The 15,768-nt window shown below is 41.2% G+C and overlaps 2 protein-coding genes across 3 annotated transcripts; one reads left to right on the top strand and one right to left on the bottom strand.

Annotated features, from left to right (window-relative positions):
- The first annotated feature begins 156 nt into the window (after positions 1 to 156).
- On the top strand, positions 157 to 6,194 carry LOC147205306 (uncharacterized). Of its 2 annotated transcripts, none has more exons than XM_086112495.1 (6): positions 157 to 361; positions 1,163 to 1,563; positions 2,134 to 2,299; positions 3,507 to 3,629; positions 4,723 to 4,813; positions 4,900 to 6,194. In XM_086112495.1, exons 1-6 carry the CDS (start codon positions 310 to 312, stop codon positions 5,096 to 5,098), a joined length of 1,032 nt encoding a protein of 343 aa, XP_085968621.1. In that variant the 5' UTR covers positions 157 to 309; the 3' UTR covers positions 5,099 to 6,194. The 2 variants fall into 2 exon arrangements, with proteins under 2 accessions (XP_085968621.1, XP_085968620.1); XM_086112494.1 differs by having other exon boundaries at positions 159 to 361; positions 2,131 to 2,299.
- A 3,463-nt stretch (positions 6,195 to 9,657) lies between these two features.
- Positions 9,658 to 15,026, bottom strand: LOC147205305 (aquaporin-3-like). The gene is made up of 6 exons (XM_086110983.1): positions 14,844 to 15,026; positions 11,684 to 11,810; positions 11,469 to 11,606; positions 10,889 to 11,004; positions 10,589 to 10,806; positions 9,658 to 10,486 (listed from the first exon to the last, which is right to left on the bottom strand). The coding sequence occupies exons 1-6, from the start codon at positions 14,949 to 14,951 to the stop codon at positions 10,282 to 10,284; spliced, it is 912 nt and encodes a 303-aa protein (XP_085967109.1). The 5' UTR covers positions 14,952 to 15,026; the 3' UTR covers positions 9,658 to 10,281.
- Positions 15,027 to 15,768: the final 742 nt, after the last annotated feature.

Genomic DNA, 15,768 nt, shown 5'->3' with positions numbered 1-15,768 from the left:
AAATTTCTACTGGGTGGTAAAAAGAAAGTTGGGCTGCGGGCGTGTAAATATTCACGCAATGGCTCACACTTCATCGGGCAACAATTTGCGCTTATAACTGAAAAGCGACGCGGGGAGTGAATGGCGGTCCCTCGGAGTTGAGGAGAGGAATGCGGAGAGCCCCCACCGCCTCCCCCACCCTGCCTCCATTCATCCACTCACTTCAGTAATTCACGCAAGAGCGCCGAAGAGGCAGCATGAAGTCAGTCCACTTCTTTCCAGCTGCCTGCACTTGTTCTATCCGAGTGGCCCACTGAAGTCTTTGCAGCCATGGGGAAAAGTCTGAAGTCTGTTTCTCTCCTTCCACTCATCATTTTCACTGGTGAGGCATGACAAGAGCTTGTTGATCTTGTAATCGAAGCTGTTTGTTGACCGAACTGTTGGCAGTTTGTTTTTCATGAACTTTGTGTCTCGCTACTCTTACCAACATTTGCTTTTGGCGTCACGTCACGGTGTTTCGACCAACGCTGCTGTCTTTAGTCGTTCAATATCACAAAAAAGCTAAGCAAACAACCGTACTGTTTGTTTGAAATGTTACTTCTTTGCATCTTTAGTCGTTCAATATCACAAAAAAAGCTAAGCAAACAACCGTACTGTTTGTTTGAAATGTTACTTCTTTGCACGATGAGCTTTTCCAGGACTCCAGTTTGAAGAAAGCTCTGCAACATTTAGACACGTCAATTGCCAACTAGTGTCAAGCATTTTATTAATGTACTTTTTTACATTAACTAATTTTAATGTACAAAAAGCGTTAGCGTCAATGCTAATGCTTTTTGTACATTAAAATAATGCACGTGCAGTACTGTCATGTGCAATGCTGAGAAGCAAGCATGTTTCTCTCAGCCCTTACATACTACATCATTTTGATTCGACCAAAAAACAAAGTTTTTAAATGCAGCGAATCATTCTTTAGGGTTGTTATTGTGAGTCGCCCGCCGTCTCTGTGAGAGAAAGACACCTCTGACGAAAAAACAATACTCAAGATCATTTTGACTCGCCACATCTTTCATGTATACGCTCATTTTGAAATGAATATAAGCATTGTACTGTGTAAACACATTACTTTGTCTTTGCTGAGTATTAACAGTTTTCATCTCAATTGTTTTTGCTTCCCCCTACACAGAAGTCTCTGGTCTAAACATCCGAAACAAGCTGCTGGGCACATGCCTTCAAGTACAGGATGGTTCCCCTGGAGTGAGGGTGTCGCTGGGACAATGCGACACGCATTCAGCCTTCCAAGAATGGCTGTGGCTGCCTGAGAGCAAGTCTCTCCGAAACCAGTACACCGGGGAGTGTCTGACTGCTCCCGAGGAGCAGTTTGAGGGTGTGCATCTGCAACCCTGCCACTTTCAAAATGAAGAGGCTGGTGGCCAGCTAGCGCAGGCCTCAAAGATGGGCGGTGATGCAGGCAGCCAGCAATGGTCTTGTTCCAAGAAAGGCCACCTGACTTTGCTCGGTAAGGGGCTGCACCTCAGTGCTACGCAAGAATCCACTTTGGTCTTCCTATCACGGGAACATAAACAGGTGAGGATTTACTCTATTCAAGCTTCGTTCTGTGTTTTATTGTTTTTGTTCCTGATTGTAAAGTGTCCTTGGGTGTCTTGAAAGGCGCTTATAAATAAAATTTATTATTATTATTTACCGAATGTCGTCATCACAGCTAGCGACAGTTCACAGCAAAATGTGAAGTGTAAAAATATGCGAATCGACTCAGAGGGCGGCCATTTTACCTCGCACGTACTCTCACTTACTGTTGACTGAAAAAGCCGAAGGGCTCAGGTAAATAATTGGAATGGCTCGCCTGTTCGCTTGGTTTGATCACGTGGCGTTCGCGAGCTTAGTGCTTAGGCACTGTGATGTCATCTAAAGTCGACAGCAAGTGTCAGTAAATGACCGCCCCCTTAAATGGATACAAGCAGGTGGATTTTTCTGCTTCATTCATATTCCACAAACCCAATAATAATCCGAATCCCATATTAAGACTAGTGGGGTCACCTAAAACATATGATTGCAAAGAACACCTTTGACTTGACTTCCTCTTTAGGTATTTTGTGAAAAAAGTGTTTGTCCCATTCTATTTGGATCCACAAGCAGGGCAGCAGGTGGAGGACGCTGGACAACCAAACATTGTTGTGTGGAGGGAGGGACACAAAACACCACCAGCACCACTATCAAAACCACCAAGCACACCACCCTCTGGGGAAATCAATGGAACCGATCCTCTTACCAAGTGCTATCTCGGATATGGACAGAAAAGCAGGTTGTACATTGTACATTGTTGTACATTATAGGTTTCTCGATAGCAAGCGAGGAAAATAGTAACCGACGGAAGCCAGTAGAGTAATATGGAAGTTATCAGTGGGGGGGAAAAGAGTGAATCCAATGTCGGCTAGAAGGAATCTCTTTTATATCAATCATATTGAGATTACTGTAGCGTACAACAAATTGTACCTTTTGACTGTCGGGGCAATTGTTTGCCAGTTAAAGCCCACAATAAAAATATATATATTTTTTTAAATCCTTGTTATTTACACGATTGGTATATTTTGAGTAAAATGAGTTTCAAACTCAACATATTTTTTTTTCTGTCTATCAGATTACATTGTTTATCAATGCTTGTTAAATGGGAGCCATTTCAAGTCGTACCCTGGCACTCAATCAGAGACAAGAATGTTTCAAGTGCTATACGACAGCGAGGATTACATCCAGTGTACTGTATACTGAGTATGAAGGACACCGAGAGTGGCCGCTTGATATTCCCCCCCCCCACCTCCAAAACAAACGAGGTCAAGAATAAGGCGTGGCTTGATATCATAAAGCAAGTCCAACAATTGCTGGCGGCAGACAACATTGGTAATCAACTCTGTGAAATCTAATCTATTTGTGTGGGGGAGGGTTGATTTGACGTGGCGTGTGTTGTTGCAGATGACCTCACCGGCAGAGCTATTTTTATTCAATATGGAGACATTTTAGTCCCTGTATTTCTCTGTTACCTGCTTATCAGGGCTAATTGCTCATCAATATGGCTAATCTCTAATCAATGTACAATATATAATTCTAGTGGGTATGATGATATGGTATTTTTCAAACGCAAATGATTGTTACAGCAGAGGTGGCAAAAATACATGGAAGTACAGTTATTTGGACTGGGAGTACTGATTCAGTTACTGATTTGTTAAAAAAAAAAAAAAAGACGTTTGTGACTTCCTACCACTCCTGTAAGAAATCTTTGGCTGTCTCAAATTAATATAAGTGCACTGTTGCGGCAATCGATATTTTCTTCTCGCTGGCACTCAGCCAGCTGCCATTCATTTTGTCATGTCATGGAAATCCAGATTCCTGTTGTGGTTTCACATAAATCTAGACGTGAGCATCCACTCCCTTTATCGGATGCAGGGCAGCCATTTTGTCGCAATCTGTGATCTATTCAATTTGACGTATGTATTTGTCTTCTCCCTCCCTGACAGTTGAAGCTGCATTTAGTGATGGAGTCACCGAAGAATTTGCAGTCAGAGATGTGTCTGATGTTTTCTCCCAAAGCACAAAGTCCCCCGAGGATCCCACCATGGTTTTCTTCACGATGGACTATGGTACAATCATGAATGTTTCAAAGGATTCCTCCTTGTGTCATTTGAAGAGAGCACATGTTTGATTCAGCTCTCAACTCTAATTTACTGTAGCAACGAGATGAACTCTTGCTTTTTCACCACTAGACGGGGCTATAGCAAAGAAAATCAAAAGAATCTTTCCTGCCTGTGCTTCTCCTGAGTTTGAATATCCGATTAGGCCTCCAGAGTTCTTTGACAAATCATTTCTTAATTGACCAGACTAAGATATAAAACACACTTCATAAATTATTATGATTTTATATTGTTATTTATTTACTTTGACGGATACTTACATGTATATTATCCAGATGAGCTCAAGCTTCATTTATTTAGTTGTAAAGAGAGGTTTAGAAAATATGTACAGTAATATAATGACATTACATTCATCCATTAATTTATGTGATTTGAATTTATATTAAGAAGATTTCAAATTAAATTAATCTACGAATAAAACCCATCTCATTTGCAATATATTAGTGACCATAAGAAGTAGTGAAGTTCATTTAAGTCACATGAAAGAATCACTAAACAGAAACTGCGTAATGTGAACAATTGTTTTTTTAATTTTAAATACAGTTCAATTATATTAACTTAAAACTAAAGTACATTCGGATGATGGTTGTTCTTTTGTAGAACACATTCATGAAAACATTCAAACATTTATATATACAGTAGGTCGAATTTTTATTTAAATTTCATGTGAAGTAAATTTTGTTTGAAGCGTCTTTTAAGGACTTCTTTTTTTTCTTGAGAGCAGTGTTCATCCTCAGTCTTTGAATAATGTTACGGTGTCTTAAAATATTATTAGAAATACTTTTTATGAGTAAAAGCTCTGCCTTGTTTTGATGAACACTTTGGCCTACTACACTACTGTAGTTTAATGTTGGTCATGATGCTGGTAATTGGAGAGCCAAGTACTTTTCTTTTAGAAGCTGCTTGTTGTGAAAAGTTTGAGAACCCACTGTTGTAAGTATGCTGCATCTCATAGAAGTCGATAAAACATGTGCAAAGAGTTTAGAAAAGTTAACGAGTCGTTGCTGGAAAGTAATGATGTACCGCTTATGTATCTTTACAGGCATGAGCTGGAAAATAACCATGTTGGTTTTAAGCTCCTTGGCTCTCGTGCTTGGAACGGTCATTCTTATTTTCAACGTTTACTCCAATAGGTGAGTGTCGACACGCCAACGTAAAGAACTGTGACTTGAAGCCAATCACCTCACACTGTCTCAAATTTTTCATCCGGGTGAGCCAGAAGGAAAAAGGTGGTGTGTGTTTTGAAGTCGTACACTCCAAAGCCAGAGGCGGGCATCCCGGGGTCCCCCGTGCCCTGTGAGAGAGCCCCGTTAACGGAACACGCCATGCGCTACCCGCTCTCCTCCCCAACAATGCAGCGAGGAGAAATCCTGATTGAGTGGAAAGACGGCACGGTTACGCCACTGTATGAAGCCTGATGGTTGTGCGCGACATTCGACAGCATGCTTACAGAAGGGAACAAATATAAGAATTGAGTTTTGTTTGGTTTTTGAATATTTTGAGTCGAGTGTGTTTGGAAAGTTGCACACGGTTCCCATATGGGCTTGTGGTTTTAGTGCAGCCACCGCAGCAAAACAAAAACAGTAGCTTGGCAACCTTGAAACAGTTTGGAAAACTGTGTTTTTTTGTTTGTTTTGTTTTGTGTTTTCGTAGTTGAAGCAACATTTCGTGAATGGCCGGAACCAAACGATTGTTTTATTTTTCATTCCAGTTTGCGTTTAGCTAATTAAGATATCCTTTATTTGTCCCGCAATGGGGAAATTACAAGATTATTAAGAGGCATTGTTTGACTTGGAAATCCAATTGTAGTCACCAGTTAACTAAAAAGGTCGAATCTTGTTCTCATGTACCATAATGGTTGTTGCAGTTTCAACATGTGGTCATTAACGAACGGGGGGGAGGGGGGGGGGGGGGTCAAGGCAAATCCATAAGGAAGACGAAGCACTGGAAATGATTATCGTAGGTTAAGCATTTTGATGTGTTTTTAAGAAAGTGAATTAAGACTGAAACAATAATTGCTTTAAATTGGGGAGAAAAAAGTTCTTATGACAAGTTTGCAGCCCCAGGCAATTTGGTGTGTTTGCCTCATGGTGTGTTTGTTACTGGTTTTGGTTAGTGGAAAAGTTTTCTCCACTCTCTGTAATAAAATGAGACCGGATTAACATTTAGTTCTCATGTTATCCATTTTTTCCCCACGTAGCTCATGCACTTTTTTTAATGCTAATTATTTTCATGACAACTTTTTTACAATCTGTGGACATGGTTACATATGTCTGTTGTGGAAATGAGGACATTAAAACATTTTGTACTGTACTAATATTTCATGTTCATGTGGGGCTTGAAGAGCACAGTAGAAATTAGTGAGATCAATTAGTTTGGCGCCAATGTGCTTAGTCAATGTATTTTTCTTCCAAAAATGAAAGCACTGTAACTTTAAAAGGAAAAAAAACCCTTATATGAATGTATTAAAACCACTGACTTTGATTTTGTGGATTCATTAAAGATTGACGTATTCTGGTTTGGTACGGTGGACGACTGGTTCGCGCCTCCGCCTCACAGAGGTGCAGGGTTCGACTCTGGCTCCAGCCTTCCTGTGTGGCGTTTGCATGTTCTCCTCATGCCTGCGTGTTTTTCTGGGTACTCCTTCCTTCCTCCCACAATCATGCATGGCATGTTGATGGAACACTCTAAATTGTCCCTAGGTGTGAGTGTAAGATCGGATGGTTGTTCGTCTATGTGTGCCTGACTATTGGCTGGCAACCAGTTCATGGTGTATCCCGCCTCCTCTCAGAAGACACCCAGGATAGGCTCCAGCACCCCCTTGTGAGGATAAGCGGATCAGAAAATGGATGGATGGATTTTTTTGGTTTGCCTATAGATGCCGTACCTTAAACAAATAGTGCGTGTGCATGCATGTGCATTAGATAAAGTATGATTTATTGCAAAATATCAGAAAGTTTGATTGCAGTGCCATAAATGTTTTGACCATCCCAGTCGCCCATGCCTGCTCCGGTTACTTGGAGAGCATGACATTTCTCAAGTGCACAACATCAGCCTGCAGCATGGAAAATTCCCAGCAGGTCTGTTTTGGAGTCTTGGGGGGGGGGGGGGGGGGGGGCGGTCCAGCTTTGGCGGTGGGAGACAGATATGGCCGCTCCAGGAGTGTTAATTGGATTGCATTTTCACAACAATCAGCAGATGTGTGACAAGGCAACATGGTTTGTTTTTGTCATGTGTTCAGTTGGAGCAAGTGTTTCATTTTGGGGCATATTTTAAAATGTATTTCTTGGCGTCAGGATATAAAACGGTCTTCCCTGATGGCAGTGTTTAAACTAATGAGAGGGAGGCAAATTGAATAAAGTGCACACTGCACATGGAAAAAGCCACAGCACCTCGACGCAAACCATATGCGCATGTTTGAGAAAAACAACGTTTTTGTCTTTTGTGAATAGAGAAACTTCATCTGCCCTCCTATCATTATTGGATAATAATTCATTCTCCTTTTTCATGTCCTTTAATATGGCTGCATTGTCGGAGTCTGAACTATAGTAGTGGAGTAGAGACCTCTTTTGTTTCAGCAAAATGAGCGTCATTCTGTTCGATGCACTCATCAGCTTCGCTGCCACTCACATGCTGCATTCATCATTATCAATAATGATCAAAAATAATACTGATATTTTGTGTCCTCAAATGCGTTTCGTTGACAAAGGTCCAGAAGTAGATGTCTCTCGATGAACCAAACGCAGTCGTGTTGTCTATTTAGCATCTGAGACTTTTTCACAAACAAAATAGTAGATGGTTACAAGTTGAAAGTGACATAGCACAAGGATGAAGAATGCCAGGAGCAAATGTTTGGGCTGAGACTTTGGTATGTACGACGTGGCCTAAGGGGGCGTAATACAGACTTTAAAGCCATGATCCGGAGCAGATTTTGTCAAATGGAATCTACTTGGTATGTAAGATGCCATATTGAGGGAATTGTTCAGTTTAAAGCATGAAAGTAAGGACGTGGGCTTTCTCTGCAGCAGACCTACATTTCCTCCTTTCTGCGACATGTGCACCTCAAGGTTCATGAATGTAGATGGGGAACATTTTGTTACCCCCCGCAAAGAAATAGACAACCATGCACTTGTGCAAAACACAGTATGCAATGGATTGTAACTTCACACAAAAAAATGGTGGGTTGAATTTACTCAATTTTGCCAAGTGGTGCAGAAAGGAAAAAAAAAATCTTCTGGATCCAGGTACATTTTTTAAATCAATGGACAGTCAACTTTAAAAATGTATTTGGATCCAGAGGGTTTTATTTTGTGCAACCACATGACAAATTAAAAATGAGTACATTCAACACAAACTTTTTTTAAGTGTGTCAGGTTTTGCGTGATGGTTGTTGTAGGACCCCAAAAAGCAGGGAGGCAGGGAGGAGCAGGGTAGATTGACCAAAATGTATTTAACAAAAAATACACACAGGAGTACAATGGAAAAAACACTAAGTCGAAGTACTCAAAAAAATGCCTGGAAATCACAAGCATCAAACCAAACTACAACAGGAAACAAAACATGACAGGAGCACACGTTTGCTCACATACTCACAGCTCACAATGACCCAACAAAAACTGGCAGAAACTCAGGGAACTAAATACAAGCTAAGTGACGAGACAACGAGAAACACCTGGACAACACACAAAGGCTTGAGGGAGCTAATTGGTTACACACAAGGAACACTGATAACGAGAACAGGTGGCGAAAAAAGGGCACATGAGGAATCAAAACCAAACGTAACCGGATCGAAACATAACAAAGTGTAGTAAAAGCGATTCCTAAATGTTTAAAATTCCAAATAGCGCTGAGCCCCCCCCCCCCCACACCCCCCAAAATGGCTTTTCTCCATTGTCCTTCTTGATGACCAACTTACATATCAAACACAACATCAACAGTTTTAAATTAGCATTTTTAATGCGATTTTATTACCGTCTTGTTTTATCACAGTTGTATTTTTAGTTACTAATAATTATGCTCTTAAATGGTGTCACTCAACATACCGGTACATGCAGCCTTGTTACGAAAACATTTTTAGCCACATATAGGGAGAGAAAAAAAATGGCCGCCACTTTTTGAGTCATACATGACTCAGCAGGAGCGCCATCGAGCTAATTGCTCTGATCAAAGGTGAATGTAGGGTAATTTCCACTTCTATTTCTCAGAATTATTCAAATGTTTTGAGTTGTAATGGGGTGCAGCAATCAAACCACAGCAGCCCTGCGACTCAATACTCAGATCATGAAAATCAAAACACACAAACTATATCTGACAAAATCTCTCCCAAAAAGTGTTCCTTTGATATTTGAGATGGCCCAAAAAAATGGAGCCACCAGCTAATCCAAAAAAATGAAAATTATGTATGTGGTGAGGGACGATGGGCAGACAGCTGGAATTAGAGATGATGCAGAGAGCAGGGAGACGAAGAAGGGTGATTCACTATGGCAACCCTCGAATTGAGCCGAAAGGAAAATATGAACACCTCGGTTGACTTTTTACTGTTATAATTACAAAACGAAAAAGCCCCGCCGTGGAAAAAAAAGGAAACTGGTATTCTGAAACTCAAGACCCACATTTGAATTATTTCAGCCGACCTCACAGTCAAAATAGAGCCGAAATGTCAACACTGTATGAGGTACACCGCAAAATGATGCAGTAGCTAAATTTAATTTTGCAACTAAAAATCATTTGTTATTCTGAGCGCACAGCATATAGTACGATCAGTGCGGCCATTCTTTCTAGCTTAACTGAAAATTATTTGAATAAAAATTCTCAGAGGCACAACCCGCGACCATTGCCACATTTGTGCGTACTGACGGTATTCAAGGTAGTAAAAAGGGAAAAAAACTGCGAGGGTTGTTAAATATTAATGAGTACACCATTGGATAGAGACAGTGACGTCATCCACATATGATAAAAACAACTTTTATTGTATCAGTACAAAAAGAATCACCCAGCAACCGACATCGAAAACACAGAGGCTCATATTCCAAGACGGCACCAAACAGGTGCAGCTTTGTGAATCAACAAACATGAATTGTAACAATTCATGATGGAGGAAAAAAAGTGATTTGTGACATTACAAAAAAAAAAATGTCACTGCCAGAAATTGACAGTCAGCGTTGTGATTGAATTGTTTCCCCACAGTGAAATATAAAGTCTTCTTCAAACATCACGTTTTAAATCTTGAATTCAAAGATTGAAATTGCCCGGACAGACTCGGAAACTAACTTGGAAACCTTACATTCTAAGTGCATGTTTGGACAGTTAAGATATAAATCTCTCCATTACAAAAAAGGTATATAAAACTACATCGGTACCAAGTATAAAATACTGTTTCAATTTGAAGACCAGGGGCACAACGTCAACATTTTCATCTCTTCTTAAATGGATGGTTGTGTTGTCATGCTTCTCCCCTCTACCGTCTTTTCTTCTACAAACGCAATATAAACACAAAGAAAGTAAATTAGCTTCATTTCATGATCCCAACCAGTCTAGCAGTTAAACTGCGGAGAAAAGTGGATCACGCCTGGTTTGTTTTCAACAAAACGCCCAAAGAGGCTCAGTGCACTTGTTTGGTGGCCTCTTTCGACTTGTCGTTGGCGGCGACGTTGGTGAGTCGCATGTTCTCCTCCGCCTCGGCGTTCCTGCGGTCACGTACTTCTCCCTCCTCGTGGAAGCCGACCATCATTTGGTAGATGACCACGCCGATGAAGGTGCCGAGGAAGGGGGCGAAAACCGGCACCAGGAACCAACCATTTCTGGCACTGTGAAAAGGACAATTGCGATGCTTTGTGAGCATTTCAGGTCAACAAGCGCTCCCAAAAGAACTGACAATGATCATCATTCGCAGGGAAACGTGCGCTTACGTGAAGACTTCTACTCCCCAGCCGGCCATTGCGGTAAAAAGACGAGGTCCGAGGTCTCTGGCGGGATTGACTGCGTAGCCCGAGTTGAAGCCCATCGACAGGCCAATGACCAGAACCACAAAGCCCACAGTGAAGGCCTCCAAACCTTGTGGGATGGGATTATTGTAGGGATCAACAATGGCCAGGATACAAACGATCAGTGCCGCCGTGCCAATAATCTGCAGAAAAAGGCAAGGATAGAAATGCTCAGTTCAAGGAATCACGGCGTATTCTATGACAGCTGTTGCTCAAATATCTTGCCTGGTCAAAGAAGCCGTTGACAAGAGTGAGATGTTTTCCAGGATAGGTGGCAAATATTCCAGCTGTGGCATTCGGGCCAGTGACATTGAACGCACCGGGACGGTCCCACAGGGCATCTGAATTGGGTTTTAAAAGAGGAAAAAATAACACGAGTTGAGTATTTTCATTCCGTAACTTGGTCAATAAAAATCAATTCATACGAAGATGTACAGTTTGGTGCCGAGCCGATATAGAATTGTTTTGCCTTTATTGTGGGTTTTGCGCGCCTATTTCGTTTTTGGGGAGCTTGGAAAATGAAAATACTGAATTTGTTTATTTTAAATATTGGCATAAAACTGTCTACAAACAGAGTGACTATTTTGACAGACATGGCATGTGTTGATTCCGATTAGGACTATTGAGACCTCCCAGACGTTTTCAGAGCAAGACAAACGTTTAATTTGATCACTCCGTGAAGTATAATTTAATGATAAAGAACACAAAAAAATATTCCATGAAACAAAAAAAAATCCTTCATGAATGAAATTTCCCTTTTGGAAAGCCCTAAATCGACCGAATAACAATAACAATTCATTCTTACCATAGTACATGCCAAAAATGATGGCGGCACCCAAGAAACCGCCGATGGTCTGAAAGAGGAAGTACATGGGGAACTTTCTCCAGCGTTCTCTCCCGAGCAGGCAAAGGGCAAACGTCACTGCGGGGTTCAGATGTCCTCCTGTGATGAGGACATAGACAGTGACCCTCGGTACCGCATTGAATGCAATACATTTGAATAAAAAGATAATGACATACCCGATATTTGGCCACAGACCAGAATCCCCAAGGTGGCCGCAAAGCCGAAGGCAAAGTTGACAGTCAGAAACAAACCATGAGAACCACTACTCAGCACCAATTGGGCCACGGCACCGCAGCCAAACATCTGCAAAACAAGTTGACCTGATCAACTCCACAGTGCAACCTTTCAAAAGTTCTCCAGAATTCATCCAGCAGAAGAAAAATATTTTCTCTATACTTAAAAAATATATACATATATATGCAAGTCTCACTTTGGTCTCAAATGAGTTCAAAATGTGGCTGCTCCCCTCTCAACTGGAACACGTAAGAGGGAGCACATAACTCTTATTCTGGCCACTGGCCGACTGTCCACTTTGAAGTCCTTTTTAATTCTACCATTTATTTTCAAATCTTTAAATGGTCCCACCCTGCATTAAATCTCTGAGCTGCTCCATCTGTTCAGTCCTGCCCGGTGCCTCGGGTCAGCTCAGCAGCTGTTTCTGAAGCTCCCCAAGTCTAAGCGGAAGCTCAGAGGGGTTGCCAAACGATGGAATGACCTCCCAGTGCACATTAGACAAGCCCATTCACTGCCCATTTGTAATTTTGGGGGCTTTCAGCACAGGAAGAGACTCGCATGAGAGACTGCCCTTGTTTATATTCTTTTTGAACTTTGCTACTCTTAATCTTTTTTTTCCTCAATCACCACCTTGTTTAATCTGATTTATACTAGTATGACCTATCAATGTTTCAAAATGGTTCATTAGTCGTCGAACTGTTCCTTCCTTCCTATTTATTTTTTCCTAAATCAGAGGTCAATCAGCATATGGTAATTTAGGTGCTGTGATTATGTGATTTGTCAGCCAGTCAAGGTCAAGCCAAGGTTTAATGATCATCATCATCCAGAGGAGGAACAAAAAGCCCATTCAAAAGAGTCTTCTTAGAATTATAAAAGCTCCGTTGTGTCCATATCATCATGTCCCTACAATCAACCAAAAATGTCATGAATGTTAGTTTGGTAGTGTGTCTTGAGCAGATTTTCCAAAATAGTAATTTTCCGCACATCAGGAAACATTAAAGTCTGGCACTTACTGTAAAGATTGCTTACTGTGAATGTTTTTTTTTATGGGTAGGTGAAAGAAATGTGTGGCCTGAAACCTCTATTTTGCAATAAGACCACAGGAAAGAAAGCATCCAGACTCATAGCACCTGGATTTTATCATCCCAACACCCAGATGGGGGCGCTCATTAAAATACCGCAAAAATGTGTGGGGGTTTTTTCCTGTTGCAGGCTGATTTGTAGCGTTTTGAAAGCTTTAGAATATTCCACTGTGAGTGTGTAACATTCAACCTTTTTGTTTTCAAAATGTGGTTCGCTCAGAGGACCTCACCTCTTACCAACCAAAGTTAAAGTGACCGATTCAGAAAGTTGCGCAACAGTGCAGTGCCAGACACTGGACAGGCTCATAAAAAATACAGTGTGCCCAACCCCCCCGCCCCCAAACATCTGGTCGTCTTTTTTTCTTTATTCGTTCAGTAAGTTTAAATGACTACCTCAAACTGCCCACACAAGGTTGACACAAGAGATTTGTGTTGCGTTTGCATTACGTGTCAGCTTTTTAATTCATCTATCCACTTATCACGGTAAATCTGTTGATCTAGCCATATACTGCAAATGTGGGGTTTGGGGGGGAAACTGGCTTTAGAAAGGCTCTGGGGGTGTGGGGGGGGGGGGGGGCAGCACACTCACACCTACAGTGTCCACACCCTGACTTGTTCCTGATGCACTCGGTTGCTTTGTCACCGGCTTAAACTCGAGTTTCATCACCAGAGCGAGAGGATGTTAAGTGACACTCAGAAGTCAAGTCTTATCACGCGTACGATTGTTCTGCCTCCACACGTTGTGCTTGCGTTAAACCTGTGCCACACCTTGTCATTGTGCTGTACACATTGACCAATTTGATTAGCTAAATGCTCATTCGATTTTTTTAACCTTATCTCTCAAGTTTTGTTTGTTTTTTAATGTGTGCGTTTTAAATTAGTGTGACAGTCTAGCAGGCTTACTTTGATTCAATAACCCCATTGCGGCCACCACATCAGGCTCAGGGTGGGCCCTAATATGGCCTAAGTGTAGCTTTTTAAAATGTTAACCCATAACAGCTCCCCTACACTGGTTGGTCCGTGACTCAATAATAATTTTCTATAGGTGATAACTAAGACAACTATAGGGAAACAGTCGGTGGTGTGAAAAGCATGGATCAAGATGTCAAACTCAAGGCCCGGGGGCCAGATCCGAAACGCCACGTTAATTTTATGTGGCCCGCGAAAGTAAATCATGTCTGTTAACTTGCATGATCCTCGCCAAAATTTGTACCAAAAAGTCAAATTATCATGTGTACTACATAATGTTGAAATTTTGCAATTATTTTGTTCCCCTGCTTAGACTCACTTGAACAATAACTGAACTATTCTAGTTGACTGATTTAAAAAAACAACAACAACGTTTTGGACAAGTAATGTGATGAGACAATTGAAACATTTTTGTGGATTTTCTGTCATAACGGCCCTCCAAGGGAAGACTTAATTCCAAAGTGGCCCGTGACAAAATTGAGCCTGACACTCCTGCCTTGGATCCTGTTTCCAAGTTTGCTGCGCATTGTATATAATACATGCACTTAAGTCAATAGTGAATGCAAACCTAACATTGACACAACCCCCCCCCCCCAAAAATGCTTGCTTTGTAGTGTGCGCTTGGCCTCTACATAACTTGTAAATTGACTTTACAGCCTTACTTTGCAAATATTGCCACAGAAAGGTGATTAGAAAGTAACACTGGCATTTAGCTAGTCACTGATTATATTGGAGTATAATAGAAAGTGTAGAAAAAGGACTCTTGAAAGGAGGTGGAGCATATAGAGTTTAAACATTCGTGACCGATGTTCACCTTGCCATTGATTGAAAGCCTGGCGGTGTTGACCACACTGATACACCCCACACGTTTTTTTTTCTTCCGAGTCTTTGATTGCATCTTAATGCTGTTCTCCTACCCTCTTTGTTTTTTTTTAATGTTTCTTTGTTAAGAGTCTACTCTATGTGTGTGTGTGAATATTTCTGCTGTGACAATTCCATTTCCCCCTCACAGAATAAAGTATCTGTCTATCACCGCCCCGTAGGCTCTTACCACGAGGATGAGGGTGCCCAGACATTCTGCCAAGGCCTGGCGAAGCAGCAGGTTGCGGATCTGGAAGGTCGTGGACAGTTTCTCCAAGTAGATCTTTTGTCTGCCCATGTCGTCTTGTTAGCGGGCCACTGGGAAGCGAGGAGCAGGTTTCAGCGAGCAGATGTGAAGCTGCGGAGCTGGAAGGACCAGACCGGTCTTTATAAAGAACAGAGTCTCGGACTGGGTCGCTGCCAATGCTGAGGTCTGCCACACCCCCTGCCACACACGCCTACTTGTGGCGCGTCACTATGTGATTCACGCAACATGCTTTTACTGGCATGCATTTCGAGCAGATATGTTATCCTTGTGCGGTACGATTTCCTATGCACAGCTTCATGTTAAAGCGCGGCGGGTTAAGTAATTCTTTGTTATACACTAACAAACGCTACAGAGGAACCAATATTGCCAACAATATTACCATTAAAGTACTTTTGGAAAGATTTTAATAAACCTGGAGTGCCTCATTTTTAAAAGGTCTTTGACCTCTGCAGATTTGCTTATTTATGTTTATATATTTAATGGGGATTTATAACTACTTCGAAAAAACAAAACAAAAAAAATGAAAGCATGAATAAAAATACTTAATGTTCAATGTCAATCTGATGGTGATAATTGATTTAATCAAATGTGCATTATCACAGTGAGGGCAAATAGATATCCTGCATGGTATCAGATTGACGGGTGTATCTAATGTTGTGGCCAGTATATGTTGCACTCCCTTAAGAGAAGCTTAATCAATCTGTAATTTCCACATTTTTAAAAATTTTTGTTCATTAAAAAATTATGTACAGTATATATTTGCTATCATGCTCACCATAAAGGCAACAAAAAAGATGCAATGAAAGAAATATATTTGTATATCATTATCAACACTAATTGATAAAGA

The sequence above is a fragment of the Hippocampus guttulatus genome, chromosome 5 (assembly GCF_054856545.1).
Source record: "Hippocampus guttulatus isolate MCC_2025c chromosome 5, RoL_Hgut_1.0, whole genome shotgun sequence".
NCBI lineage: Eukaryota > Metazoa > Chordata > Actinopteri > Syngnathiformes > Syngnathidae > Hippocampus > Hippocampus guttulatus.
The sequence above is the reverse complement of the archived record's forward strand: the minus strand, read 5'-3'. Positions and strand labels throughout refer to the sequence as shown.

Coding starts and splice junctions, on each gene's coding strand:
- LOC147205306 (XM_086112494.1), top strand. CDS start 310: ATGGGGAAAAGTCTGAAGTCTGTTTCTCTCCTTCCACTCATCATTTTC. Junction 1,564..2,130: donor TATCACGGGAACATAAACAG/GTGAGGATTTAC, acceptor TGGATCCACAAG/CAGGGCAGCAGGTGGAGGAC. Junction 3,630..4,722: donor TTTCTTCACGATGGACTATG/GTACAATCATGA, acceptor GTATCTTTACAG/GCATGAGCTGGAAAATAACC.
- LOC147205305 (XM_086110983.1), bottom strand. CDS start 14,951: ATGGGCAGACAAAAGATCTACTTGGAGAAACTGTCCACGACCTTCCAG. Junction 11,607..11,683: donor GGTCTGTGGCCAAATATCGG/GTATGTCATTAT, acceptor TCCTCATCACAG/GAGGACATCTGAACCCCGCA. Junction 10,487..10,588: donor TGGGGAGTAGAAGTCTTCAC/GTAAGCGCACGT, acceptor TCCTTTTCACAG/TGCCAGAAATGGTTGGTTCC.